Source organism: Leishmania mexicana, chromosome 25 (genome assembly GCF_000234665.1).
Source record: "Leishmania mexicana MHOM/GT/2001/U1103 complete genome, chromosome 25".
Classification (NCBI taxonomy): Eukaryota; Euglenozoa; class Kinetoplastea; order Trypanosomatida; family Trypanosomatidae; genus Leishmania; species Leishmania mexicana.
Genome location: NC_018329.1, coordinates 677,879 through 705,098, shown reverse-complemented (window position 1 = coordinate 705,098; position 27,220 = coordinate 677,879). Strand labels below are relative to the sequence as shown.

General features: G+C 60.6%; 9 protein-coding genes across 9 annotated transcripts; all 9 read left to right on the top strand.

Annotated features, from left to right (window-relative positions):
* Positions 1 to 688: 688 nt before the first annotated feature.
* LMXM_25_1820 (conserved hypothetical protein) lies at positions 689 to 3,247 on the top strand (the record flags this gene model as incomplete). Its single annotated transcript, XM_003876191.1, has 1 exon — positions 689 to 3,247. The coding sequence occupies one exon, from the start codon at positions 689 to 691 to the stop codon at positions 3,245 to 3,247; it is 2,559 nt and encodes an 852-aa protein (XP_003876240.1).
* A 1,917-nt stretch (positions 3,248 to 5,164) lies between these two features.
* Positions 5,165 to 6,013, top strand: LMXM_25_1810 (conserved hypothetical protein; the record flags this gene model as incomplete). The annotated part of the gene is made up of 1 exon (XM_003876190.1): positions 5,165 to 6,013. One exon carries the CDS (start codon positions 5,165 to 5,167, stop codon positions 6,011 to 6,013), a length of 849 nt encoding a protein of 282 aa, XP_003876239.1.
* Positions 6,014 to 7,589: 1,576 nt separating this feature from the next.
* LMXM_25_1800 (conserved hypothetical protein) lies at positions 7,590 to 10,631 on the top strand (the record flags this gene model as incomplete). The annotated part of the gene is made up of 1 exon (XM_003876189.1): positions 7,590 to 10,631. One exon carries the CDS (start codon positions 7,590 to 7,592, stop codon positions 10,629 to 10,631), a length of 3,042 nt encoding a protein of 1,013 aa, XP_003876238.1.
* Positions 10,632 to 11,388: 757 nt separating this feature from the next.
* LMXM_25_1790 (conserved hypothetical protein) lies at positions 11,389 to 12,291 on the top strand (the record flags this gene model as incomplete). The annotated part of the gene is made up of 1 exon (XM_003876188.1): positions 11,389 to 12,291. The coding sequence occupies one exon, from the start codon at positions 11,389 to 11,391 to the stop codon at positions 12,289 to 12,291; it is 903 nt and encodes a 300-aa protein (XP_003876237.1).
* A 1,053-nt stretch (positions 12,292 to 13,344) lies between these two features.
* On the top strand, positions 13,345 to 15,951 carry LMXM_25_1780 (conserved hypothetical protein; the record flags this gene model as incomplete). Its single annotated transcript, XM_003876187.1, has 1 exon — positions 13,345 to 15,951. The coding sequence occupies one exon, from the start codon at positions 13,345 to 13,347 to the stop codon at positions 15,949 to 15,951; it is 2,607 nt and encodes an 868-aa protein (XP_003876236.1).
* Positions 15,952 to 16,885: 934 nt separating this feature from the next.
* Positions 16,886 to 17,806, top strand: LMXM_25_1770 (putative 3-oxo-5-alpha-steroid 4-dehydrogenase; the record flags this gene model as incomplete). Its single annotated transcript, XM_003876186.1, has 1 exon — positions 16,886 to 17,806. One exon carries the CDS (start codon positions 16,886 to 16,888, stop codon positions 17,804 to 17,806), a length of 921 nt encoding a protein of 306 aa, XP_003876235.1.
* Positions 17,807 to 20,839: 3,033 nt separating this feature from the next.
* On the top strand, positions 20,840 to 22,288 carry LMXM_25_1760 (conserved hypothetical protein; the record flags this gene model as incomplete). The annotated part of the gene is made up of 1 exon (XM_003876185.1): positions 20,840 to 22,288. The coding sequence occupies one exon, from the start codon at positions 20,840 to 20,842 to the stop codon at positions 22,286 to 22,288; it is 1,449 nt and encodes a 482-aa protein (XP_003876234.1).
* A 689-nt stretch (positions 22,289 to 22,977) lies between these two features.
* On the top strand, positions 22,978 to 23,406 carry LMXM_25_1750 (conserved hypothetical protein; the record flags this gene model as incomplete). Its single annotated transcript, XM_003876184.1, has 1 exon — positions 22,978 to 23,406. One exon carries the CDS (start codon positions 22,978 to 22,980, stop codon positions 23,404 to 23,406), a length of 429 nt encoding a protein of 142 aa, XP_003876233.1.
* Positions 23,407 to 25,566: 2,160 nt separating this feature from the next.
* Positions 25,567 to 26,490, top strand: LMXM_25_1740 (conserved hypothetical protein; the record flags this gene model as incomplete). The annotated part of the gene is made up of 1 exon (XM_003876183.1): positions 25,567 to 26,490. One exon carries the CDS (start codon positions 25,567 to 25,569, stop codon positions 26,488 to 26,490), a length of 924 nt encoding a protein of 307 aa, XP_003876232.1.
* Between the last annotated feature and the right edge of the window lie 730 nt (positions 26,491 to 27,220).

Here is a 27,220-nt window from a genome sequence, read left to right as displayed (position 1 = left end):
TGATGGAGCCATGCCCCGCAGTACGGCGGGGCCACAGGAGCCAAGTGGGCGAGGGGGAGGGGCCTCTTCAACTGGGCACGTACGTGTGCGATGGATTCCGCTCTAGCAGAAAGCGAAAAATGACTGTAGTGGGTCTGTCGACAGGCGAAGCCCGAAGGGAGCGAACGCATGCGGGCACCAACTTGCACACACGCTGTGGGCATCTTCACTCCTGCCCCCTCACCCCCCTCCCCTTCTACTCTACTCCGCCACTTGCATTCTCTTGTGCTTCTGCGCTGTACGGTGTGGCGTCGCAGAAGGTAGTTCACCACCACCACCGCCGCCGCCGCCGCCGTCCCCTCCCCCTTCTCTCTGAGAAGAGAAACGTCTTCCTTGTATCCCCGCCCTTGTTCTGCCACTGCTGCAAATAGTTTGGGCTCTACTGTTGACAGATCCCCACTCCCTCCTCAGCTGATCTTCGACGCACACACGCACACACGCTTTGCTGGCTTGCACGCACACAAACGCCCGCGCTCTCATTCTCTCCGACATAAAAAAAGAAAACTCGGCAGCACACGCGCGCGTGGCTGTGCAGCGTCCACTACGAGGGTTCGTGTATACAACCTCCCCCCCCCCCCCTTCCCCACCCCCATCTATATATATATATACAGGGGGGAGAGATATACCAAGCTGCCCACGCTCCAGCATCATGTCCAAAACCCTGCCCTCCATTCAGGCCCATCGTCCTGCCTCTGTGGAAAAAAGTTACGCCTACTCCCGCTCCTCTGCCCGCGGAGCAGGGAATGAGGAGCATCATCGCTACTACGCGTCCTCGGCGCGTGTGCGCTCAGCCAGTCCAGGAGCCACGGTCGACTCCCAGTTCATCGGGCTTTCAACGTTGCCGCGGCTGCCACAGGTAGAGTTCTCGCTGGGACCCATCCAGGAGCGCGTCATTCCGCCCTACAACGACCTGGAGGACCCACACCTGGTGCCGTACTGGGCACGGAAAGAGATGTTGATTCACGAGCGCGCCGATCAGCGCCGCCGCCTGCGTCGCCAGGAGGAGATCGAGCAGCAGCGCAAGGCAGCAGCCCGGCGCCGCTTCCTCCAGCGTCGTCACCAGGAGCGGGAACAAATGGCGTCCCGGAGGGGCGAGCAAAGCCGTCAGCGAGAAGAGGAGCGTCACTCGATGATTCCCAGCACGTCCAAGAACTCGCGGCGTGTGCCGACGAAGCCGTCGACCGAGCGCAAGAGCGGTGCCGCGGCAGGCGGACGATCCCGTCAGCAGGCGGCAGCAGCGGCAAGTCACCGCTATTATGAAGCAGGCAGCGAGTTGTACCCGGTAGATATGGAAGAACGCGCGGCTGGCGGCTTGCCCGCAGACCATGAATACGTGACAAGCTCCTCGTCAGCGGCCACAAGTCAGAGCGCTTCCTCCCACAGCGATGCTGCTAGCAGCCACGGAAGCCCCCGTCGCGACGAGGGGCACTACACTGAAGAGGACAGAGCTGCGGTGCCTGCAGCGCCGGAGGCGGCTGACGAGGAGGGGACGTACCTTGACGAGGTCCGCTACCCCACGGAAGACGCGGAGGAGGCGGATGCGGTGAAGGAAGCCGCCTCGCGCTCCATCAGCTCGAGGTCCCCCTCGGATTCCTCGTCCTCGTCCTCCAGCGATCACCAGTGGTCCGACCACGATCACGCCGCGGAGGCGGCGAGGGAGCAGGCAAAGGCGGAAGCGCGCGCGGATGCACAGGCGGAGGCACAAGCACATGCAGGGGAGAAGTCAGAAGACTCCTACGGCAATGATGACTTCGAGCACAAGGTGTCGTCGTCGCGCCACCAGTCGTCGGCGGCTGCGTCGTCCAAGTCTTCGTCCGCTGCTGCCTACTTTCTCCCTCACAGGGAGGATGGCAATGCGGAGGCCCTCCCGGAACAGGAGGCGGTCCACCCGCTCGAGGAGACGGAACAGGAAGCCAAGGAGGTGTACAGCGATGACGCGTTTGAGAAGACCTCCGCCTCCAGCGATGCCGCTGTCGATGCGGCGGGTACGCCTGCGGATCTGCTGCCGCAGCAGCCGGCGTACACGGATGAGGAAGCGAACGAACCGCCAGCCGCCGACGAGGTCAACGAAGCCGCCAAGTCGGACGCTTACGAAGAGGACAGGTTCGATGACGACGAGCCGTCCTCTTCGAAGAAGGCCTCGCATGACGCCTCAGACGCTGCTGTGCCACCGGCGGAAGAGCACGAGGACCAGTTGGAGGCCTATCCAGAAGATGCGCAGTATGATGCAGAGGCTTTGACGGCCACCGAGGATGTGAAGCCAACGGAGGACGAGGACGAGGACAAGTACAGTGAGGACGACTTCAAGGATGATGTCGTGGACAGTGCCGCCGCGGTGCAACCGCAGTCATACAATCCGCCGGATGACGCCACCCAGGACGAAGACGACGCTGTGAAGGCCAAGAGCGACGTAGCCGACGACGCGTACGATGAGGACGACTTTGAGGGTGAACTGCCCTCCAAGAAGTCGTCGGCGGCCTCGTCCGCTCCGCGATCGCCAGCCGCGGGATCGAGGAAGAGCGACGTCTCGGACGCTGATGTGCCACCGGCGGAAGAGCACGAGGACCAGTTGGAGGCCTATCCAGAAGATGCGCAGTATGATGCCGAGGCTTTGACGGCCACCGAGGATGTGAAGCCAGCGGAGGACGAGGACGAGGACAAGTACAGTGAGGACGACTTCAAGGATGATGCCGTGGACAGTGCCGCCGCGGTGCAACCGCAGTCATACAATCCGCCGGATGACGCCACCCAGGACGAAGACGACGCTGTGAAGGCCAAGAGCGACGTAGCCGACGACGCGTACGATGAGGACGACTTTGAGGGTGAACTGCCCTCCAAGAAGTCGTCGGCGGCCTCGTCCGCGCCGCGATCGCCAGCCGCGGGATCGAGGAAGAGCGACGTCTCCAAGGAGAATGTCGAGGACCAGTTTGAAGCGGAGCTCTCCCCGAGGAAGGCGTCCGATGCGGAGCACAAGCGGAAGGGGTCAGCGATGTCGTCGTCGGCTGTCGTGTCGTTGCCGATGGCGCAGTCTGCACCGTCCGCGCTCTCCTCGTCCATTTCAAACTCGGAGGTCGTCCCTGCCTTGGACTCCGCTGTCACACCTGCCGCAGAAATGTCCCACAAGAACAGCGAAGCGGCCATGGACGTTGAGGAGCTGGGCAACGGTGCCAACGATGCCTACGCAGATGACTTCAATGATGATATGTAGTCATGAGAGCGCACCGTCCGCATCGTCCCCTTCCTCCCTCTCCGCCCTCTGGCCCCGGTGACCCTCCCCCGCCTCCTCCGCCTCCTTCATCCGCTCCATGAGTAGGGGCTGGCCTGTTTGCGTGTGTGTCACTGTGGACTTCAACTTTGTGTTCCCTTTTCCTTTTCATGTGTTTTCGGTCGATGTACAGCTCTACGCCGCTGTCGGCTCTCTTCTGTGCGTGTGCGTGTGCGTCTGCTCTGTTCACTGTGCCCCTTTGACGGTTTTCGACTTCACACTGTACACAGACACGCGAACAACAAGGGAAGAAAGGGGGAGGGAGAAGCAGAGAGGAGAGCCTCCCCCCTCCCCTCCCCTCCCTCCCCACACCGCTTCTACAGGCGCCAACCCACACACACACATGGGCTGAAGCGTGCACATCTGCTCTCCTCAGTGCCTGACTCCAGAAGCACGGAGACTACGCAGAACAAAGGGGAAGTGGGCAGATCTGTCCCTGCCGCGGATACGAATGGTCGCGTGATTGGTTCCATGTGCGTATATGTCTGTGTATGTGTGTGAGGACTATTCTTCGTCATTACTTCTATAGATCTCGTATTTGTTTAGTGGTTGCTCGTCCACCACCCTCTCTCTTCCTCCCTCCCCCCTGCCCATCAGCACCAAGCAGGTCTTTTATGGTATACACAGAGTCGCGGAGACACTCCTCTGTGTCTCCAGTTGTCGTTGCGTGTCTGTGTGGGTTTGGGTTTTGTCTGAGTGTGTGTGTGTGCATGTAGTTTGTGTGTGTGTGTCTTCCCTGTTTCACTTTGAAGGATGTATCCATATTCACTTCTGGTTTTGCTGTGGACCTCTTTAGCGTATTTCGCTCTCTTCCATTTCTTGATGGCGGGTAGCATGTGTGTGTGTCAAGAGGACACCTATTGTTGCCGTTGTGGACAGCAAAAGAAGGGGAGCGGTGCAAGAGGTGTGGCGCATGTACGGGAAGGGGCAATGAGGCGGTATATGTACGCGCGTCTTCGGGTGAGGGAAGAAGGATAGGTAGAAGATGGGGTTTGCCGGGGGAGGGGGGTGTTTTCTGCTGGCGCAGAGGTCAAGGCAGCAGCACGATCTGCGCGCACAGGCCCCTTTCTATGCCCCTGCCCCCCCCCCACCCACCCACTCACTCTGTTCCTCTTCCGCGTCACCGACCCGTCCCACCCATCATCCACTATATATCATCCTCCACGAGCATATATGCACGAAACGTCAGAAAAAAAAATGCCATACTTGTATAGCGGGAAGTGGTCACTACCGCCGACCCTTCGCGATCCACCATCAAAGCGACACGAGAATGCAATAATGATATTCCCTCATCGGAGTGTCTCTCTGAGGAGTCGTGAGTGCACATGTGCATGCAGGCGCGATCATCGTGGAAGTGTGATGCCTGCTCACTTGCATCGGTCGGCCATCATCTCACGGTGTCCCCCTCCCCAGCACTAAAAAAAACGCTACGGCGAAGCACGAGCTGATCAAAGCACGGCTGCAGAGCGTGTGGTGGGCAAAGCGATCAAGAGAACTGGAGGAGAAGCATAGTATCCACTATGTCAGCACCCCCTCCCCCTTCCTCTCCCCACTCTCTCTTACTTCTCTGTCGTCACCTCACCTGTCCTTTCCTCGCCCCCCCCTGCCCTCTCACGCGAACATCCACGCCAACGTCATCGCACGTGGGCACATACGTGCGTTCGACTCGCAGTACATCAAACCACCCCACCCCCAACCACGCTCTGTCTGCCTCTGCGCCTTACTTGGGGGGTTCCCATTCTTCTCATTGTCGTTCTCTCACAGCACATGGCATTCCCGGCATCGTGTGCCGACCCGTCCGTGTGCCCCTCCTCGCTGAGCCGTCACCCCTAGTCGCCAATCCCCTTTCACGCCCCGTCCATGCGCGGCTCCGGCGATAACATTTTCCGCGCCCCGGAGTCGGGGGAGAGGGATCTGGTGGACAAGATCAAGAACCGCCGCAAGAAGTTCGAGCTCTACCAGTCCGAGTCGCACAAGATGAAGTCGCTCATGATGAACAGCGCTGGCATCCGCAGCGACATCGCCACCGGCAACGGCATGGCGCTGAACCCGATTTGGACGAACTTCCCGACAAGGTGCGTCAAGCCCATCACGTCCGTGGAGGAGATGAAGAAGAAGCTGGACTACTTCTCAAAGACGGATGATGTGATGGTGGTGCGCTATCACCAGGACAACTGCACCGCGTGCAATGCCGTGGACAAGGTTTTCGAGGTGCTCTGTCATCAAGCCGCCACCCGCACGCCGGGGCTGAAGTTCTACGATGTCAACCGTAACGACGTGCCGGATTTGACCAAGGGTTTGGTGCGCTTCCCGCAGATCAAGGGGTACAGCGGTGGGCAATGGGCAGACATCGACTTCAAGCCCCCGACGGCGTTCCGCGAGGAGCTGTACGCCGCCATCGAGAAGGAGGTGAAGCGACTCAAGAACGAGGGCAAGCCGGTGACAGCGTTGCAGGCGGAGGAGATGTACTTCTCCGGTGCCGGCCCGGCCATGCTGGAGGTGACGGAGGAGCAGCTCATGAGGTTCTACTGCAAGGCGCAGGTGCGACTCCACAACTACTGGAAGCAGGTGTCGATGCGCCGCACCTGGTTCTATCGCAAGTTCATCGAGCCCGAGGTGGAAGAGCGCGTCATGGATGAGTGGCGTGCCCGGTCCGTCTTTGGCGAGAAAGTTGTACACGGTCCGCAGCCATCAGACGAGTTTGCGTAGCCGGCAAGCAGCCACACGAAATAGCGGGGGAGAGGGAATCTTCGAGCGGGTGTGAGCAAGCGGTGCTTTTTCGCAAGGGCTGCGTCAGTGCACACACACACACACAGATGCTCGCTGTCTGCTCCACAGGGGGTGCACAAAAGTCCCGTTGATGGCGCGACATGATATGCATGAGCGATGCGTTTGGCGTGTCCCCGCTGTCTCCCTCCCGGTGTGCACATCACATCTTCGCGCAACGCCCTCCGTCTGTCTTTTGTTTGCCGTGCTGCCACTTCTCTCGCCTGAGCTTGTGTGCTGCCGCTGCCCTTCTTCACAGTGTAGTGTCACTTCTTTCTGCATGTGTATGCATATATCTGTGTGTGTCGGTGATGGTGCCTCTGCCGTGGCTCCTGTCACTGTCGTTGTCGTCGTCTCGTGTGTCTGGCAGCGTTGTTTTACGGCACTCGGGTGCCTGCCACCCCTCCCACAGAAGATCCCCCAACCCGCCTCCACGCGCACACACGCATGCACAGATATCGGCCCATATACGCAGCTCCGTGGCAGCAGCGCGCCTACATGCGTGCTTGCGTGTCGGTGTGAGAAGTCTGTGCGCTGATGTGTGTGCGTGCTCGTGCTTTGCAGGAGAGACGTTACGCGACTCATGACAGAACGCCGAAAGGTGGAGGGGAAGGAGAGGGGGGAGGAGAGGGTGAGAAGAAAATCAACAGAAGTCTGGGCAATCCGATAAAGGTGCTCGTCGGGATCAAAATCGGGCACGCAGCGGAGAGATGGCCTTGTGCTCCCCTCGACTCCTCTTGCTGCACGCGGGCCGTTGACCATGGCAACGTTTGTTTTCCTTTTTTCTTTCGCTTGGTGTAGGTGGTATCCTCTCTGCAGCAGTGCCTGTTGGGTCGATGCGCATGCGCAGTCTCCCCGTCGCCGCCTCCGCGACGGTATCGGACGGCCCTACGTACGCATGCGATCCATGCTGTCCCTCTTCATGTTGGCCTCCGTGTCCCTCTCCCTCCTGCTGCTCGCTGTGCGGCTCACTTATGTGCGCGCGTCTGCTACACAAACATCGGAGCTGGCCACGACCCAGTCTGCGCTCAGTGGATGGTTAGAAGCAGGGGGTAAGAAGCCTGCTGACGCACCGGTCCGCGCGGGCGTGACGAAGAGATACAGGGCAGAGGGGACCACCGAAGCGACGAGTGCTTGACGTTCTTCCCCTACTCACGCCTCGCTCGCCTTGGTGGGCTTTTCGGAACTCCCTAGCTAAACATCCCACGCACACATACACATACACCTACGTGCACACACCTGAGAGGCCGTCTGCCAGTGGGGCCACCCACACCTGTCGTGCTTGCCTCCTCTTGTGTTCTACGTATTTAGCTGCTCCCTAGCTGCACAGCCGCTGCCGCCGCCGTCCCCTCCCCCCAACACACTATATCTGCATCTATATATATATATATATACGTCTGCACAGGTTTCGATAACTCTCCATCATTCTACCGTTCATCGCGTCCGGCACGCGGAGCGCCGAACAGCCCACGACCCTTCCCCTCTTCTTCACCTCAGAGATTCTCCTTTGGCAGGCGCGATGCTCTCACAGGCTCTCCTGTCCGCCGTCGAGCGCGACTTGGCCATTGCGCGTCAGCTGGCGCACTTTCATGTTGACCTGTGCGCTAGTGAAGGGGATTCAGACGAAAGTGGGGACTTCATGGGGCCGCTCCGCCACTACCCACCGTTGTCGGGCGACTTGCACAGCAGTCAGGGAACGCTTACCCGTGGTGTGCATGCCTACGCAGTCCTTTCAAACCCGGTGCAGCGACCGCGTCAAGGCACCTGTGCGGTGCTGATGGAGCTATCTCGGCCCCTGGAGTGGCTCTCGCAGCGCGCCCGCCATCGCGGCCCAGGCGCAGGCGTCGGCGCAGCGGCTCGTACTGGCACCACAGCCATGACGTCGCCTGATACGAGCAGTCACGTCAATCATGCGAGTGCAGAAGGGCGTCTCGGCGTGGGTGGAGTTAGCGGCCAGAGCGGTCCTACCGCACACAGTAGTCGCGGCAAACTGACGAGTGGCCCCGGTGCCTTCTCGGGCGCCCACGTGGCCAACTCCGCGGCCCCCAGCAACGCCGGTATGGGCGCCACCTCGCCCTCGGACGCTGCAGGTGTGCCGCTCCTCATCGCCACCGCGGCTCTCGAAGTTGTCTTCCCGGCTCGCTATCCAAGCGAGCCATGTCAGTGGCAGTTGTTCGAGGAAGTCTCGTTCGGCGGTGTCGGCGACCACTCGACCTCCTCCTGGGCCGTCACGGCGGGTCATCACCGCGGCAACACAACCGGCGGAAGCAGCAGTGGCAGGTCCCAGCCTCATCATCTGCACGGAAGCATATCCAGTAGCCGCACCAACTTCTCCGCGTGGTATGCCCGCAGCGGGGCGGAGGACAGAGCGGACGGCACCGCATCGAGGGTGACCGACACGGCAACGCCAACGCTCACCGCGTTCGTCGTGTCGGATGTGGGGCGCCGTCTCTTACGATGGATTTCCGAGGCGCGCACCGGAACGGGCGATTCGTTCATCCCGTCCTCCCCTTCGCTGGTGACGATGATGGCGAGCAATGCGACGGCGAATGTGTGGGGCGGCCAGGAGCACCAGTACGGCGGCGGCATCAACAAGACATATCCTTTTCTGCTTGACTTTGCAATGCTGCTGCGCTACTGGAGTGCCGTGGAGCTCGACGTGCACCACCTTATCCTCCCCTCTCGGATTGCGATGGCCTACGGCGGTGGCGGCGCCCGCGTGCCGCAAGTCATGACGAGTATGCACCTGAGTGGCGGCGGTGGCGCTGCTGTCGCGGCGGCGGCAGCGACCGCCGTTGGTGCCACAGCCTCTGTGGCTGGTGGTTCTCTGTCGGGGTCGGCCGCAGCCGCTGCGGCAGCGTCGAACAAGATGGTGGGCGCCAACGTGGCAGCGAGCAGCTCTTCCGCGCAATCAATGGCAGCATCGACTAGCGCGTCTACCGCTGCTGGGAGCGGTGCTCTGTATGGTGGAACGACATCCTCGACTGCGTCAGTCCCCGCGCCGGCGCCAGGGGCGGCGGCTGCGACTGGTGGTGGTGTGAGCAGCGGTGTTGTGGCAAGTGGTGCAGGCGCCGGAGTCTCAGTTCTCTACCCCTTTCGTCGTCGCCCTGCCAAGAGCTTCATGGCGGTGCTTCTGCCACAGGGTGACGTGGCGGTTTTGGGCGCGCCAATGCCGGCGCGTCGCGCGCGCAATGGGGTGAGTGGCACTACCGCCGACAGCAATGGGGGTGGGCCCGGCGCGACGACACCGCGGCCTCCGTTTCGTCGTTTGCCGTTGTGCCTACGACACATCTACGAGGGGCCTCAGGATGCCGATGGGACTGAAAAGATGCACGCTGGCACGGTGGTGAGCTGCACGTCGCAGTTCGAACTGGGCAAGGCACTACCCAGCTATATGCTCCCTGCCCACGTGCTGGGCACCGTGTACAAGTGCGGGTGGGACAGCGTGCGCTTGTTCAGCGGCAGGACAGCTGACGCGACGCTGCACGCGAATGCGAAACTGGCAAAGGCGCTGCGGCTTCCAGATGTGAGCAACCTCCTGCAGGTCCTCCGACGACTCGCCAAGAACGTCGGCACGCCGTCCATGGGGGTGTTGTACGTGAGTGTGGTGGTCTGGCCTACGTTGATGGAGACGGTGCGCGTACTGCGAGATAGGCGGCTTCCGTTTTGGGCCGGGTTGGCGGTGTGCTCGCTGCTGCTCCCGGGCGTGCTGCAGCAGATTGACATTGGGCGACAGGCGGAGCCCGGCGGCGGTGGACGAAGCAGTCGTGGTCGCGTCCCCGTCAGTATCCTGCCCGCAGACAGCGACCAGCCGGCGGTGGGAGGTAATCCGCCATCGCAGTTGCGTCGCCGGCACTTGGCTGAGCTGATCGAGGTGGTTAGCTTCACCGAGCGAGTTCTGGCTGTCGCGCAGGAGCACACGTTGCTGTGCGAGGTTCGGCTCGTGCGGTTTTCGCTCCAGCGCCTGCTGCCACTCTTGCAGAGGGGTGTGGCCGGCGGACACCACCGCACTAGCGCCGCAGCCGACCGGATTGCCACCACGGCGCATACCTGTCTTAGCCATAGCGACCCTTCGAAATGTATGGCTGCCTGTGCGCCAGCTGGCCTCATCCCGTTAGCGCCGCTCCTGGCGTCCTCGGCGGAGATGTGCCGTCGCGTGCATGCCCCGATCAGCGTCTGCGCCGTGTGCGGCCTGTCGCTGCTCCGCAACACTGTCACCCACGCAGACGTCAGTGGAAGCGGCAGCGCTGCGGCGGCGGCAGCGCCGCTGACGGAGATGCGACACCGCTCGCACGCCGCCGCCTCGGTGGGGAGGGATGCAGACACGCTGCGGCGGAAAAAGGACGGAGATGACGGTCGCCCTGTCGACGGCGCGGCAAGTTCTAAAAGTGGTCCGGAAGCGACGCGTGCAACGCTGAGGACGTTGCGGGAAGAAGGCTGCCTCGTTGTGCAGTGCGCTCGCTGCGGGCACGGCGGGCACGTGGAGCATATCAGCAGCTGGTGGAACGACCCCACCGTACGGTGTTGCCCGAAGGGCTGCGACTGCAGATGTGTCTACTAGCGTCTGGCGGTGAGATCGGGTGCCGAGATGAGATGGCGGAAGAGGGCGCCTCTGGCAGCTACCGAAGAGCGCAGGCACACAAACATGGGAGGAGGCGGGGACGAGTCTGCGTCGCTGTGCGCGCTTCACGAGAGGCATGCAAGGAGCTTTCCCACTTGTGGCAAAGCCGAACAGTGAAGAGACGGTAGTTTGGGACGGACGGGCAAGAAGGTGAAGGGCGTTGTACGGTGTGTAGCTGCTGGTGGTGTCTGCCTAGTTGCCTGGATGGCAGTCCTTGGCCGCTGCTCGGTGCACCCCCTATTCCTTCATCAGCCACTCTCGTGCGTTCGCATCAGGGCGGTCCTTCCGAAGGCTGTGATGGGGAGGGAGGGCGGAGCTCCATGGAAGAAGGATCCGCACTCCCTCGTTCGTATGCCTGTATATATATATATATATATACATGCATATATATGTGCATATGAGCGGGTGCACAAGACGGCGGGGCCGCTGTGGCCGTCATTCGGCGACAAGCACTGCACGCTTCGCCCGCTGCTCGCCATATTCCATCACACACACACTTTCTCTCGACCTGTTAATCCTCGCTGCAGTCGAACGCACGCACACGCGCACACATGTCCCTCCTCGCTCACCGCAACTCACCCCTACATGCATAGATGAAGACCGCACACCCACACACACCTCAGCAGCCACCACGCTTCTATCAAAGGTTCACCTCTTCACACAAGCGCCTACCCTTATACATAGGCGCACACTCATCATGAACCTTCTCCGCGTCGCACTGCTCTGTGCGTGCACGACGCTGCTGTGCCTCGGTGCCCTCTACTACTACTCCGTGTACGACTACGAGAAGCACATGAACATGGTGCAACGCAAGTACACGGGCTACGATCCGCTGACAAATTGCGCAACGCCGTTCGGGCAGCTCCTCGGTGTCGCCGACGACGTTCCGGCGTACAGCAACTGCGATATAAAGTTTTCCTCAACCTACATCAACTACGTGAACCTCATGGACCCAATGGACAACGGCCGCCGCGGCGACCCATCCGAGACACGCATTATCATGACTGCCTACCGCTACACCTCGTTCGACTACGGCATGCGGTGGCTCGTGTGGAACCGCGGCGTCATGCCGCGCCTCGTCGAAAACACGAATCAGCTGTGGAAGACGGTGGACTACTTTAACCCCGCAAGACCGGAGCAGACCTGGTCTGCGGAGTACATCACCAACTACGAGGAGGTGACAGACGTGGAGGAGCGCAAGTTCAACGCGCCGCGGAGGGCGGACGTGATCGTCTACCGCATGGACAAGAATACCATTCCAGCGGGACACATTGCGGTGGTGGTAAAGGTCGAGGACGACGTCGAAGCGGCCGGCGGCCCAGAGAAGCTGAAGGAGCTGAAGAAGATGCGCCTGCATCCCCGCCATGTCTACGTGGCAGAGCAAAACTGGAAGAACCAGCCGTGGGGCGGGCACAACTACAGTCGCGTGTTGCAGTTCAAATGGCGCACCGTATCAGAGAAGGCGCACGAGGGCTCCTATGTCGACCCCGACGGGCTTGATATCATCGGTGTCGTGCGCGTGGGGAAGGCGATGCCCCTGCGTACGGCGCCTGACCCGTACCAAGAGGCGCTCGACATGGATAACGACGGTGACCTCTAACAGGGTGAGAGACTCGACATGAGTGCAGTGATCGGGCGTTGTGGTGGAGGAGTGCGGCGACTGGGAAGGGGCGTGGATGGGGGAGGCGACCTCCCCTTCTCCCTTCGCAGCGTTGACAGCTCTCATCACATTGCAGCGATTCCATAGGGGGAAAGCGTTCACACTGCTTTTCATCAACCTCCTCCCCCCACTTCCCATTGATGTATTCGTGAGTGCACCATACGCAGACAGGCACACACACACACACACACAACATGTGCGCTAAACTATTCTTTGAATTTTTTGTTTTTCTTTTCCCAATGTCGCTCGCTGTGTCCCCGCGTCGTTGTGCGTTCTGTGGTGTGTGGGTGTCCCTCGCCGTGGGCTGACGAAGTGAGCATCGACCCCCCCCCACACACACACAAACACACACCTACAACGACACGCACACACAAGCACAGTGACGCACTTCACCCATCCTCGTCTCCATCTACCTCCTCCCCTCCCCCTCCCGGACGCTGCAGATGTGCGCTCATTCGTTTCATCTGCGCTTGCGAGCACAACAGAATTTCGGGACGTCGATGCCGGCCTGCGCCGCTCCCCTTCCCTTCCCCCCCCCCTCCCCCCGAGTCTCTCACGGGGGAGGGCAGTACGCTGCTGATCAATGGCGCCTTCACCTCATGCTCCTTCTGTTCCTTGCTTGCAATGTCCTCCTTCACTCACTCATCCTCGTGCATGGATCGGGTGATGCCCGCCCGCACGCCAACTCAACCCCCTCCACCCTGGCACAAGCACACACGTACACACAACGTCCACAGGCTCGATCACTCGCACGCACAGTGCCAGACGTGTGTGCACGCACATACGCGCGCGACACACGTACGTGTACGCCTTTGCACACCCATCCATACAGCATAGACACTCACCCGCCATAGAAAGCGCAGAAGCCCCATATTTAAAGTAACGTGCCCCGTCGCGCGCGAGAGAGAGGGAGGCACGCACGCACGTGAACGCGGATCTTTGGACACCTGCGCGATTGCCGAAAAGTGTCCGTCCTCTTTGTCTTTCGCCTTTATGATCCCGCGCGGCGGCACGGGCGTGGCGCGATGGGCAGCCGGTGCGTTGCGATGCTCACACTACTCCCCTAACCCAGCGGCCATCCTCGCCCTAACAGCGCCGCTATCGACGTGCCGCGTGCAGCTGCTGGGCCACTGGGCGAGGACTGCGCCGCGCACCGCGCTCGGCGCCGGAACCGCTTTGGTATACCACCAACGCCTCTACGCGAGCACTGCTGCGTCAGGGAGCAGCGGGGCCTCCCATGGGCATGACCACCGCTTCAGCGACGGCAAGAGTGGAGCGGTAGGCAGCAGCGGCTCCTCCTCTGCCAGCAGTGGCGCTGGCAGTGGCAGCAGCATCAACGGCTACGGCGGCGGTAGCGGACCCCGCGGCAGCGGGGCGGCCAAGCAGCAGCAGGAGGCCAAGCGGATCAAAAAGGTCAAGGCAAGCCGCCGTGTACTGAAGAGCAAGCGCGCAGGACCGAAGGCAAAGGCCGCGTCCGCGCCAGCCTCCTCCTCCGTCTCTGGTGGCTCGTTGGTGACAGCGTGGGCCAGCGCAGCGTCGGGTGGTGCCTCAGCGAGCCCGGGGAGCGGGGCGGGTAGCAGTGGTAGTGGCAGCGGTGGTGGTATCGTGGCGTCGCCGTCGCTGACCGCAGCTTCTGCCCAGTCGCGCACCGCCGCCCGTCGACGCAAGAAGAAGAGCAGCCGAGTCCCCCCGCCCCCGTCAGACTCGCCGCCAACGCCGGGCAGCAGTGCAGCGGCGAGGAGGTCGAAGCCCCCTTCCACGTGCAAAAGGGCCTCAACCGGTTCCCTCAGCGGCATCGGCGCAACCGCGAAGAAGGCGGTCACGGTCGCACACGCCGCCTCCCACAGCCGCTCGGACGCCTCTGCCCCGTCCGCCACCGCCGCTGTACGCGCCAAGGCAAAGAAGCGCAAGCGCATCCGCATTTGCGTGCTCAGCAGCAGCTACGACGGCACCGACTCGGCAACGGCCGGCGTGGACAACTACTGGTGCACACCGCAGCACTACATGAAGAAGGACCGGCACAAGTACTCCTTCGCCGATGTGTCCATGAAGAAAATTGACTCGTACCGCGCCGTGCGTAAGCTGGTGACCTCCAAAAAGTACGACGTCTTCTTCAACCTGTGCGACGGCGGCCGTGATGAGAAGCGCGCCGGCGTAGACGTAGTAGAGGCGCTGGAGGAGCAGAACGCCGCCTTCACCGGCACGGACTCGCGCGGCTTCGAGCCAAGTAAAATCGACATGAAGCTGATGGTCGGGTCGAGCGGCGTCAAGGTGCCCAATTTTGTGCTGCTCAGCAACGACGAGAGCCTCGCCAAGAAGTGCCGGCACCTGAAGTTCCCAGTGATCGTGAAACACCTCTCCGGCTACGCCTCCGTCGGCATTCAAAAAGATAACCGGTGCGACACACTGGATCAGCTGAGGACGAAGGTGCGCGGCTTCATCAAGGAGTACAACCACGCGCTGGTGGAGGAGTTCATTCGGGGCCGCGAGGGCACCGTACTGGCCTGTGCAGACCCTGGCAGCCCGTTCGGCGTGAAGGTGTTCAAGCCGCTCATGTTCAACTTCCTGCAGAACAACGACGACTTTGCGTACTTTGAGAAGAAGTGGACGATGGAGTGTGGCGATCAGGCGTACGGCTTCCTCGCCTCGTCGGACCCGGCGTACACCGCCATCACGGAGATGGCCCGAAACGCGTTCAAGTACATCATGAACGGCGTCGGCTACGGTCGCGTCGACTTCCGCATCGACGAGCTGACTGGGGAGCCGTACTTTCTGGAGATCAACCCGAACTGCGGTATGTGGTACGCCCCGAAGGACGGTGGCGACTTCGCAGACGTTATGGTCGAGGGCGACCCACATTGGAACCACGAGCGCTTTGTCGCCAACGCCGTGGCGCGGGCGCTGCGAGACCAGGCGGCACGCAAGCCCTGGTACTTCATCAGCCACGACCGAAACGGGCAGTTCTCCACGCGTGCCAGTAAAACAGTCGCGGCTGGCAAGTGCCTCTTTGGCGACGCTGTGCACCCGATCCCGGTGGTGGCCAAGTCGCTCTACAAGCTGGGCGAGGAGGAGCCCACAGTCGGCTGTGTCATCTGCCGCGGCGATGGTATTCACCAAGCGGTGGCGCTGCGCCACTCATGTGAGCCGAACATGGGTTTTGTGCACGGCCGCACCTTGCTCTTCGCCGCTAAGCGGCCGATCAACGTTGGTGAGGAGCTCACGGTCGACTACGCCACCCTGCGCGATGAGTCGATGCCGCACTTTGTGTGCAGCTGCGGCACTGAGAATTGCCGTAGTGTCATCTTTCCTATGCCGGCAATGCCGCGCACCGTCGAGGCCAAGACGATGAAGCGGTTGCTGCGGGAGAAAAAGCAAGTCTGGATGAAGGAGAAGGCGGACCGCGAAGCGGAGCGGATCCTCAAGAAGCGCTCTTCACGTGCCACGTCTTCCTCCTCGTCTGGGAGCGGCAGCGGCGGTGGTGGTGCCTCTGCAGGGTCATCGTCCAACACTGGCCAAGCTAGCAGCAGTGCAAGCGGTGGTGCCAGCTCCAGCAGCGGCAGCGGCAGTAGTAGTGGCATCAGCGCCGCGGAGAGAAAGTAATGTCGCACGAAGGGGAGACAGGGGACGCACAACTGTCTGTCCAGCACGTGCAAGTCTACGCCCACGCACTCAATGAAGTAGTCGCACCTCGACGGTACCGACGTCCGCAACGGCGCTTCAACAGCGGGAAAGGGCAAGTGAGACGAAGGGGAGAAACAACGAGGCACAACGCCGTCCCTGTCGACCTCTCGCGCAGTCTCGCTGAGAACATAATATATACACACACAGAGAGAGAGGAGCAGGCGGTGCAGAGGCGCCGAGGGATGATGGGCTGCATGATGCGTGCTTTGGATGGCTGATGGTGTCTCTGTGTGGGTATGTCGACACGTACAAGTGGAGTGAGCGATCCGTTCCCGTTTCGCTTGTCGCCATGACGCAGCAGAAGAACCCACCCAACAAGTGAAGTGTGAGGAGGACCAACCTGCACACACACACACACATACGAACACTCGAACGCACAGGTGCGCTGACACACTCATGTGTAGATGAAGAGCAGTTGCCTCCAATGTGTCCCGGAGGAAGACAGCGAGCGAGAGAGAGAGACTTCCTCCCATGGACATCTGAATGGTCGAAGGCAGATGGGGAGGCGGGCGCGGCGTTCCTCCACCCTCTCGCACACCCTCCTCTCTGCTCACCTTCCCCACATCATTGATCCTTATGCCTCAACTGCCCCCCCCCCCCACACACACACCTCTTCCTCACTCCCGAACACCCATTCAACCCATCTAAACGATCAACAAACACACGCCTGCGTGCACGCATGTACGCACCTCCACTGCGCAGTCTTCCCGACATCTCATTCAGCCCTCCACCTCTTCCCTTTCCTTTTTACAAACCGCCTCGCTGCGCTGTTCCGCAGACACACACACACACCACACCACACCTCGTATCACACTTCTCTCTAAACCCCCCTCCCCCTTCCCCCTCTCTCACCATGAAGGTTATCGTTGCTTCTGGCCTGGACGGTGCCCGCAAGCAGGAGCTGGAGCTGGCAGCCAGCGCCACGCTCGCAGATCTGAAGAAAGCCTACCAACCGGGTGTGAACGTGCACCGCAAGTCGTTCAAGCTTCCCAGCACCGAGTCGCCGCTGCCAGCTGCGGATGGCGGCAAGCTGCGCTCGAACCTCGTCACGCTGTCAGATAAGGTGCCCCTATCGCAGCAGGGGGTGAAGGACGGCTCAGTGCTCCTTTACAAGGACCTCGGCCCGCAGATCGGCTACCGCACTGTGTTCTACGTCGAGTATGCCGGTCCCATCGCCTTTATGCTGATGTACGCCATGCGCCCTTCGCTCATCTACGGCTCTGCCCCGATGCCGGCTTACGGCTACACGCAGAAGCTGTACATTGGCCTCTTCCTCGCCCACTTCCTCAAGCGCGAACTCGAGTCCATGTTCGTGCACAAGTTCTCGCACCCAACGATGCCGATGCGCAACATCTTCAAGAACTGCGTCTACTACTGGTCCTTCGCCGCCTTCATCGGGTACGTGCTGTGCAATCCTTCCTTCACATCGACCAGCGCCACGCAGTCAAACTTCGGCGCCGTGTCCATGGTCATCAGCGAGCTGCTGAACTTTGCGGTGCACTACCAGCTTAGCACGATGCGCAAGTCCGACGGTGACACCACCCGCAACGTGCCGAAAGGTCCTCTGTTCGCCTTCGTCTCGTGCCCGAACTACTTCTTTGAGATCATGTCGTGGGTGTCCTTCTCCATCGGCACGAATATGTTGTCCTCCTGGTTCTTCACGCTAGCTGGTTTCGTGCAGATGGCGGACTGGGCGAAGAAGAAGCACCGGGGCTACGTCAAGGCGGACCCAGCCAATAAAAAGAAGGCCGCCATTCTGCCCTTCATCATGTAGGGCCACGTCCACACATCAGCATCAGCGGTGCGTGAGAGCAAAACGGTGGGAGGGCAGGGAGAGGAACTAGCAGCGGCCCCTGAGCTTGGAGGTCTGCCGCCATCGCTGCCGTCCATCCCCGTCGTCGCCCTGTGTATGAAGAGTGATACGGACACCAGTGCGGTTAGGCGCGATGTGCAGCAGAGAACGCAGCGAACGAAAGGCGAAGCCGTCAAAGAGGGTAGTGTTGGGTAGGGGGGACATGGTGGAAGGACGAAAACGAGGAGCGGGAAGGGCAGTTGTCTTGGTGCGAGGGTGGCAACGAGCGTAGATGGATAAGGAAGAGGAAGAGAGAGTGAGGGGGGAGGGTGGTGGGTGGCGACTGTATATATATATATGCATATATATATGTGTGTGCACATTTTCTGATGTTGAGTGGCACAAGCCTCTCGCTGTAGTCCCTCTTCCCCACCCCCACCCCCCGCACCCGCACCCTCGCCTTGTGTGAATGCCCCGTCGTCGCTCGCGAGCCCTCTTTTCAGTGTCCCCGTGGTACGCCGTCCAGAGCCTCCCCCCTTCCCTCCCCTTCCCCACCCCCACTCTTCTCTGCTGATCCCTTCGTCTCCGTCATTCATGGTGGTTCATCGATCGACCCGGCGCGTGTGTGTGTCGTGTGCTCTGGAGCACGAGTCTACGCCGCGTTTCTTTCCGTTTGCCTTTGCATTGTCTCCTCTCCGGACCAAGCAGAGAGAGGGGAAGCGGTCCTCCCACTCTCTCCTGTCGTGACTCTCCTCCCCTTCCCCCTTCGCAGCCACCCGGCATCCTCGTTGATTTTGCTCTTTCTACCGTATTCGCCGTACTTTGTGTGTGTGGGTGGGGGAGGGGAGGAGGGGACCGTGTGCGCCTGCGCGTTGGCTAACTGTGTGGTTTCACCGCAGCAGAAAGATGATGAAGAGTAAGGGGCGACACAATACGAAGAGGCAGCGGAAGTCGAGGGAGACGAATGTTAATCGCTCGACGCTGTCATGCAGCACACGAGCACGTTTTGTTGCTGCGTCCAGCAGTCCTTCTCCCTTTCTTCCCCACCACCTACCCCGCTCCTCCCTCATCCATACCCCTCCCAGACACCACACACACACGCACGCACACAGCAAAGATTTCCAGACAGCTGGTTCGACACGTCATTGATCCCAGTGCGGCTTCTCTCTGCTTGCGATTGGCGATTTCGTGTGTGTGTGTGTGTGTGTGTGTGTGTGTGTGTTGGCGTGTGTACGGCCATAGTCCCTGGGAGAGGGTTGCCTTGTTTTCTCCTCTCGCCCCATCGGTGTGCGCGTTACCGCCCCCTTTCCCCTCCCCCTCCGCCATCTCCCTCGACACCTCGCATCCGTCCTTGTGGCGAGACACGAAAAGAAAAAGACTGCAGGCCTGCGCGTGTACGGGTGTGTGTGCGTGTGTACGCTCGGTTTTTTTTTGGGGGGGGAGGGGGAGGGGGGTTGTTGGCCTCTTCGTTGTTGCTGTTGTCTGTTTACCGTGCTTTCTATTCCGTGTGCACCTGGCACAGGGGAGGAGGAGGGAGGTCGGTGCCAACACGCCTTAGCGCTCACCCCTCTCTCCCTCACTCGTTTCTTCTGTTGTTGTTTGCCCAGTCATGTTAGTCGTCCTTTCGCGGGTCGTGGTCTCGGTTTCTCATCCTCACCCCTCCACCCCTTCCATCCACCCTCACGCACGCACATACACGCCAAAGATACTTCGCCTTTTATCCACCTCCCCCCTAACCCTCCCTCCCTCCTCCCCTGTGTCTGTCCCTTTCCCCCTCCCCCTTATCTCCCTCCTGTCATTCTACTTTTATAGGAACATATCTATATCTGTATCTATATATATACACGTCTTACTTTAGTGGCTGCCGTCGTGACGCCAAGCAGCCAAGCCACCCATCACGCACGCGCCCATCAGCGCGACGTGCTCGCGGCCCTTGCCATGTCATGCATCGGCAACTCTGAAGCGACATGTATGTATATGTATATACATGTATACGAACATAAAGAGGCGAGCTGAACCGAACAGCGCAGGAGAGAGAGAGGGAAAGGGAAGTCCGTCGCACGCGCGTCAGTGCATACGCCCGACTTTGGCGCATGCATGTGCGCGCCTAGGTGCAGCAAGTAACACACCTTCCCCTCCCCCATCCCCGACGCCGCCGCCGCCGTTTCACGGTACGGTATTGACGAATGGTGTCGTCCTCTACGTGGATGTGATTGGGAAGGATGCATGGAGTGGTGCGAGGGTGTAAGTGAGTGCGAGAAAAAGAGGAGAGGGAGATGTGGAGTGTGTGTGTGTGTGGGCGGGCGGGCGGGAGAGGGGTTACCCTGCAGGTGCTGCACCGTGTGCCCTGTCGATGCAGAAGCCTTACTTTCTCGCCCCCCCCTCACACTCTCGTCACATCTCTCTCCCCCTGTCTCAGCTCCCCTTTTCCGTCCCACAGCACCTCCTTTGACTGCGCGCATGCGCAAACTCCGCCGCTGATTGTCAGCTGCGTGATGCGCACCCGATCACGCGGCGCACACATAACAACATATACATGCGAGCTCCTCTACATGTCAATGCGTCTTCCTGTCTCTCTCTCCCCCCTCTATCTCTTCTCCTGCGGGGTGCTTACATGTTTCGTGCACGCAGACCCCGGGAACGTAAAACGAGTAGGCAGCGACGAAGCGGGGCGGGGAGCCAACACACGCAGACACACACGCACACACTATCGCGCATTGCAACTCAGCTCCCATGCGGATCAAGCGCTTCTGCTGAGCGTGTGCGTGTATATGGGTGTATTCACGTTCTCTTCGCCGATCTCCCACTCTTCACTCGCTTCTGCCTCTTGCGTACTTCTCGGATCCGATAAAGTTGTCACTCTCGTGCTGTGTTGCCCATCAGGTGCTGTCGAGGGTGTGGGGTGCTCGCCTGCACGCACCAAGTCGCGTTGACGCGGTCAGCCCCTCCGCGACAGAACAGTCTTTCTCTGCACGCCCTCCGTCGGTCTCGTGCTACGCGCACGCGGGCCGTTGCATGACTGCTGGCACTGGCGAGGCGACGGTGGACTACATACGGAGCCACCTCGATGAGGATCTGGAGGAGGTGGCACAACGGCCCGGTCCGCCGCTCATCCGCCCCTCCCTGGCGCCGTTTCTTACGCCCACCGGGCTGCTCAACCTGCCTGGCGTAGCGCCATCAGCGCGGAGCCAAGGCAGCAGCAGGGATCTTGTGCATCCCGATGGCACCTCCTTATCGTCAGCGGCGCACACGGTGACTCTCGTTCTGCAGGTCATGTCAGTCAAGGATGTGAGCCTCTCGCGCGAGCAGCGCAGCCGCGTTCTCGTGCACTCCCTCTCCTCCACCCGCAGCAGCTCCGGTGCGATGCCTAACGCAGCGCTAAATGACGCGGACACAGACACCGCGGCCTCCCTCGCCGATGCCACCCTACAGGCGATGGAGGAGCAGCAAGATGAAGAGGCGCAGAACCACATACCGTTGCGGCCAAGCGGCGGTCAGTGGCGGTGCCTACGGCTGGAGTTGTCGGACGGGTTCCAGCGTGTGCTCGCCGTCGAGGACGCCTCTGCGCGCACGCGGCAGCGCTATGGTGTGCTGGCCAAAGAAGGCATCTCGCTTGGTGCCAAACTGCACGTGCGCTTAACTGCATCGGTGGCGGATACCACGGCCATCTCTGTGCCGTGTGTGCAGCATGGCGTTCTCCGGCTGCACGCTGGGAACACCGAGGTAATGGGTGGCCACGTGCGGGCACTGGAGGTATACTGGGAAGTGCAGGCGCGGCAGCAGCTAGCAGCGAGCACTGGACGTCCCTCGAAGGAGCAGCAGCAGCAGTACCAGCACCAGCACCAGCCGACGAGTCTTCCTGACGCGCCAACGATGTCGACCTCCGCCGCCCCTGTGCAGCAACACCCGCAGCAGTCGCTCGCAGCTCTCCCTGTGCAGCCCCTTCGATGCTGGCCCGCCCACGCCGCCCAGCACCCGCCCCACGTGCCCTTCTGCACGGTGGCCTTCATCACAGAAGTGGTGTCGGACATGGTCATCAATGAACCATCCCCTGGAGCCACCCACAACAGCCACCACATCGGGGCAGAGCCGAACCCTGCAAGGGACGCCTTCACATACTCGCTTCTCGTGCAACTGTCCTCGCCCAACGCTGTGGAGCGCGATACACAACAACAGCTGAGCAACAGCCCCTCCGTGCGAGGCGAGGAGCTGGGGCTAGTGAGCGAGGACGATCACCTCACCGTCGACCTCGGTCATGCCTGGCTGCATCAGCTGGTGGGCATGCCCGCAGATGCGTTCCGTGCGCTGTCCCTATCGAACGCTGAGGCAGATGTGGAGCTGCTAACGCGTACCGTCGAAGCCGTCGGGCACGCGCTGGAGCGGTTTGGCAAAGGGCGTTTCACGCTTGTGCGGCGAGCAGGGGACGGCATCGTGGAGGTGATGCACGCTGTGCCAGAGCCGTGAGCGGAGCAGACAGCAAGAAGGGGGTGGGGAACGGAACAGCACAGCAGCGATGCACTCTCTCAGGTGCCGCTCCCTCATCTTCTTCCTTTGACGGCAACGCCGCTCGTCTTTTGTGATCGGACCAGAGCTCCCCACCACCACCATTGTCACGGTGATGATGGCGCTGGTAATCCTTCCCATCGTTTTTGATGTGTCTTCCATACTCGGCAGAGTTGGTTGCCGCTCCTCCCCCGCTCACACTCTCTTGCCTCTATGAGCAGCAGGTGGGCGCGAGCAAGCGTTCCCTTGTACATTATGCGTGGACGACTGTGCATGCGAGTGTCAAGCGCCACCCCCCCCCATCACGACGGCCCTACCCATTCTCTCCACCTCCTCTCTCTTGCCAGCACCTCTACCCCATAAACCTCTCCCTGACGCCCTCCGCACGTACACACACGCACACACCGCGACGTCGTTGTCTTCGCTTTCTTTCTTGGCGGGATTTGCTTGACTCCTCAATCTCTCTCTACGGGGTTGTGGGGCACAGGAGTGCACACCGCCACCGCACGTGTCCATCTGTGAGCCGGAAGGTCGTTACGCCACGCACTCGGAACAGCGACGCCCAACAAAACAGGCGAGTTGCCCCATCACGAAAGTCACCTCTTCACGTCCCATATAATAACACACGCCTGTGGCGCATAGAAGATACAATGGGCTGCGGCTACTCTACGTACTCGGCGCAGGACGATATCGTGTGGAAGTACGGCGGCCCACCGGAGGAGCCGCTGAAGGCACTAAAGATGTTCCCGAAGAAGCAGAACGGCCTCCTCTTCCGCCTTTTGTACGACGACGGTGAGCGCTGGGCCTTCTACAACGACACCCTCGAGTACGAGTTCCACATCCGCTACTACTTTAGCCGTGACAGCGACATCGAGGCGCTGCACAATGCTACCTTGTCGGAGCTGGAAAATGGCAACAAGCTAGTGGAGATCATCGTCTACCCGAAGGAGACCCAAGACTTCGTTATAGGTGTGGCGGGCAGCTACACCAGCACCATCGAGGCTATACCCCTCACGGAACGCTTCCAGTGGGAGAAGACCAAGGAAAAGTACGAGCACAAGCAGTCGAGGCGGAAGTAGTAGCTCCCCGTACCACTACCTTCCTCCCTCCCCCCAACTCACCTACTCAGTCCCATATTAGTCCGCATTGATGGCTGCTCTTTCCCCTCCCCCTCCCCTCCCCTCTCACTTTCGCTGCAGACGGTTGATTACAGTCGTCCTTGTGCATCGCATAGTTATCCTCCCTCTGTGTGTTCTCTTCTTGTTGTTGCTTTCTGTGTGTGTGGGGGGAGGGGGGTGACTCTGCCCCGCCCCCGCCCCCCCCCACACACATACATCACGCCACAGGCCCTCACCACTCTATGGTCGTGTATTCTTTTCCCCATCCCTCCGTCTGTGCACCCCGCGCCGTTGGGCTGACCGGCTCACCGCTTCGTTCTTCGCCCTTTCCTGCCTTTTTCATTCTCTCCTCCGCTTTTGACGTTTTGTGCGCCCACTGTCGCTTGCAGGAGGGCAGGTGGTACTCCGTCCTCTTCCGAACCCTCTTCCTCACCCATCACCGCCCTCGTCTTTACTCTCGTACATCGTCTCTCACAGTCGTCTGTGTGTGTGTGTGTGTGTTACGGAGTTAAACCTTTTTTTATGTGCGGTGTGTTGCTGCTTGTCCTGCCCTCCGGCGCTGTCGGAAATATGCACAGACCTACGTGTGGGCGCGGTTCGGGGTGTGTGTGGTGGGGGAGGGGGATGTGAGTGAAAGCGTGAGGAAGAATCGGAAGGGAGCAAGGGTCGTGCATGTGACGTCATTCGTTCTGTTACACGCACACAAGGTAAGCAGGTCCCCTTCAACCCCCACCCATCCACCCCCAGTCCGTCTTATATATATATCCGGCCGCCACCAGCTCCCCTCCCCTCCCCCATACACCCCTTCTTGACATCGTTCGCATCATTCAGGCTCATCACTACTTCTCTTTGCCTCTCTGTTCTTGTACCGGACTGTCGATGTGTGCGTGTGCGGGTGTGGTGTGTGTGTGTGTGTGTGTGCGGCTCTCACGGGCGCGCTCTTACGGACGAGTGGGGGGGGGGGCACATGTTCCCACACTCACACACAAAGGTATATATATATATATGTACGCGGGACCGAGTAGCAGGTCCTGCATGCACACATGAACACACCTGTTTCCCCACCCCTCTCCCTCTCTTCTGCCCCGTCACCCATGTGCCCTACCGTTCTCGTTTCTCCCGTTTTCCATGCTGCGCTTTGTTTCGGTTTTCTTTTCTTTTGGGGGAGGTGGTTGGGGTGATTGGCGGAGGAGCTGTCCCTCCCCCCTCCCCTCCCCCCTCTGCCTCACTGCCTCACGTTTTTCCCTCTTCGGCACATTATGTATGTCTCTGCGTACCTCTCTGTCTTGCGCGCGTGTGTGCCTCAGAACTCGAAAAACAAAAATGTGATGCGCTCCATGGAGAGAGAAACGCACGTGTGCGTGTGTGTGTATGTGTGTGTGTGCGGTCATGCTCAAGAGACGCTTGGAGACCTCTCCCCGCCGCCTCCCTCATCCCTTCTCCTTACATCAGCGTCCACCGTCTGCTCCCTCCCCCCTTCCTGCCGGCCACATGCTCACGCACACATCCTGCACCAACCATGCGTCTTCCTCTGCTTTGCTGGCTTCTTTCTCTCCCCAATGCTGGATGCATGCCACGTGCGTCATTGTCTCTGAACACCCTCCCCCTCCACCACCTCGCCTGCACATGCGCACAAACGTATTGTGAGCTTTGGGTGTATGTCCCCCGCCTCAGTCTGCTTGAGGTGACGTGGGTTCGCGTGGCCCCCTCCTGTTGGCTTGCTTGGCTTTCCTTCGCCTCTCGTGCAGCAGTTTGGTGGCTGAGGCCGTCGTGTGCCTCTGCCTGCCTGTAAGCGTGTGTGTGCGTGTATCACTGCTTCGTCCCGCCTCTCAAATCACGTGAGGACCGTTGTTGTTGCTGCCCTTTGGTTGATGGTTGACCGTGCTCGAGTACGCGCCCTGCCGTGCCTCCACCCACCCCATCCTCCACCCCACTCCTCTGCTCCGCGAAGGTTGCTCAACCACATACCACCCTAGTGGGCGGCACCGTGGCTTGGCTGGGTGCGTAAACATCACAGAGACTCGAATAGCCACACGCACATACAAGAGTCGACACACACGCCCGCACGCCGATAGACAGGCAACGGCTACCTGCCGACTCAACTGCAGAGGGAGCGTGAGCATGCGATCCTTTTCCATCCTGTCCCGCGGTGGGTTCGGCAGCGGTGGACCAGCCGCTGCCGCTATGGCGGTCGCTGCAGGCGCGCCGGCATCAGCAACGATAGGCTACTCAGCTTGTGCGATGCGCTGGCAGTCCTCGCGGTCCTACAACCGCTCCTCTGGCGGTGGTAGAGGAAGCGGCAGTAGCTCTGGGCCGCCTGCGGGTTCTCGTGGCACAGGCGGCTTCGGCAGCCCGCGAGCGCCGCCCGGCCCTGTCCCAGGCGCGATGATGAACAGCACAGGTGACGGCGAGCTAAGCGCTGAAACCCGCGCCGCCCTCCGTGACGACTCGATTGTGATGACCGAAGTGGTCAAGCATATACCGCCCACGGGAGCTATCTCCATCAAGTCCCTCTTCTCTGCCATTGACGAGAACATACAAGAAGCGCTCAGCGAGCGGCACGGTGGGCTGCGGGGCTTCCTCGAACAACGCAAGCAGTTCTTTGTTCTACACAACAACCCCGAGGACGGCGTCCTCTACGTGATTGGCAACCCCATCGTCATTCAGCAGTACGCCACACGCGATGCGCAGCGCAAAACAATGCGTCGGATGATGGGGCTCGACGACGCCGACCGCCAGCAGCAGCAGCGTCGTCCGGGAGGCAGCTTTTGGAGCAACCGCGGACGTGGCGGCCGTGGTGGTGGCGACCGCCGGCATCAGGGTCCCCCATCGTCCTCAGGGCCTTCACGGCCTCCCCCGCAGCAGTACCGCAACGAGGGCGGCAGCGGATACTATGGAGGAGGAGATGGGCGCCGCGGTCCCCCACCGCAGCGCGATGATCGCCGCGGATACGGCGGCAGCAATGGAAGTCGCGGAGGCGGTGATGGTGCACCCCGTCGAGGCGGGCCGATGGGTAGTCGCAATCAGTCCTTCGGCACTCGCTAGATGAAACACGGCTTGTGTAGTCGTACGTTCACCTGTGCGCGCGTGTCTCGGTGGGTGGCGTGGGCGGGTGCTTATGTTGGTGGTGCACCGCCTGCGCGCCACTCAAACCACCCTGTCTCGCCTCTTGTGTTTTCTTTGCTTTTTCGTTGTCTTACCGTATGCTTCGAAGCGCGTGCTCCTTCATCACCTCGACAGCTGCTTCCCTCCACCAGTCTCCTCCTCCTCCCTTCTCTCTCAGCACCACAGTGCGCACAAGCACACACACATACACACATGTATATATATACACACTCCCGTCCTTGCACACCTCCGGAGGGGTGCAGCTTCCGAGGTCGATGATGGTAGGCTTGCTTCCGTGTTGATCACTGTGTGTGTGTGTATATGTGTGTATATGTGTGTGGTGCCCGTCTTTGTGTGTGCTTGTCTGTATACATCCTCGATCCATCTCAATATGCGGTTGCAGCCGTGCCTGCCTCCTCCATATGATTACCTGTGGTGTGTGCGTGTGACGGTGTGTCTATCTCTGTCTCCGTCTCTGTGCCTGTGTGTGCGTGTGTGCGTGTGTGCGTGTGCCTCGGCACCCTTTGTGGCGCTCCCACGCCTGTCGTCTAGATAAGAACGATCCCTCAACGCAGCCCCCCTCCCCCTCCTCCTCATCTCTGCACGTGTGTCTGTGTGTGCGTAGGTGTTTCGGCTGCATGCCACCACCACCACCACCACCACCCGCAGC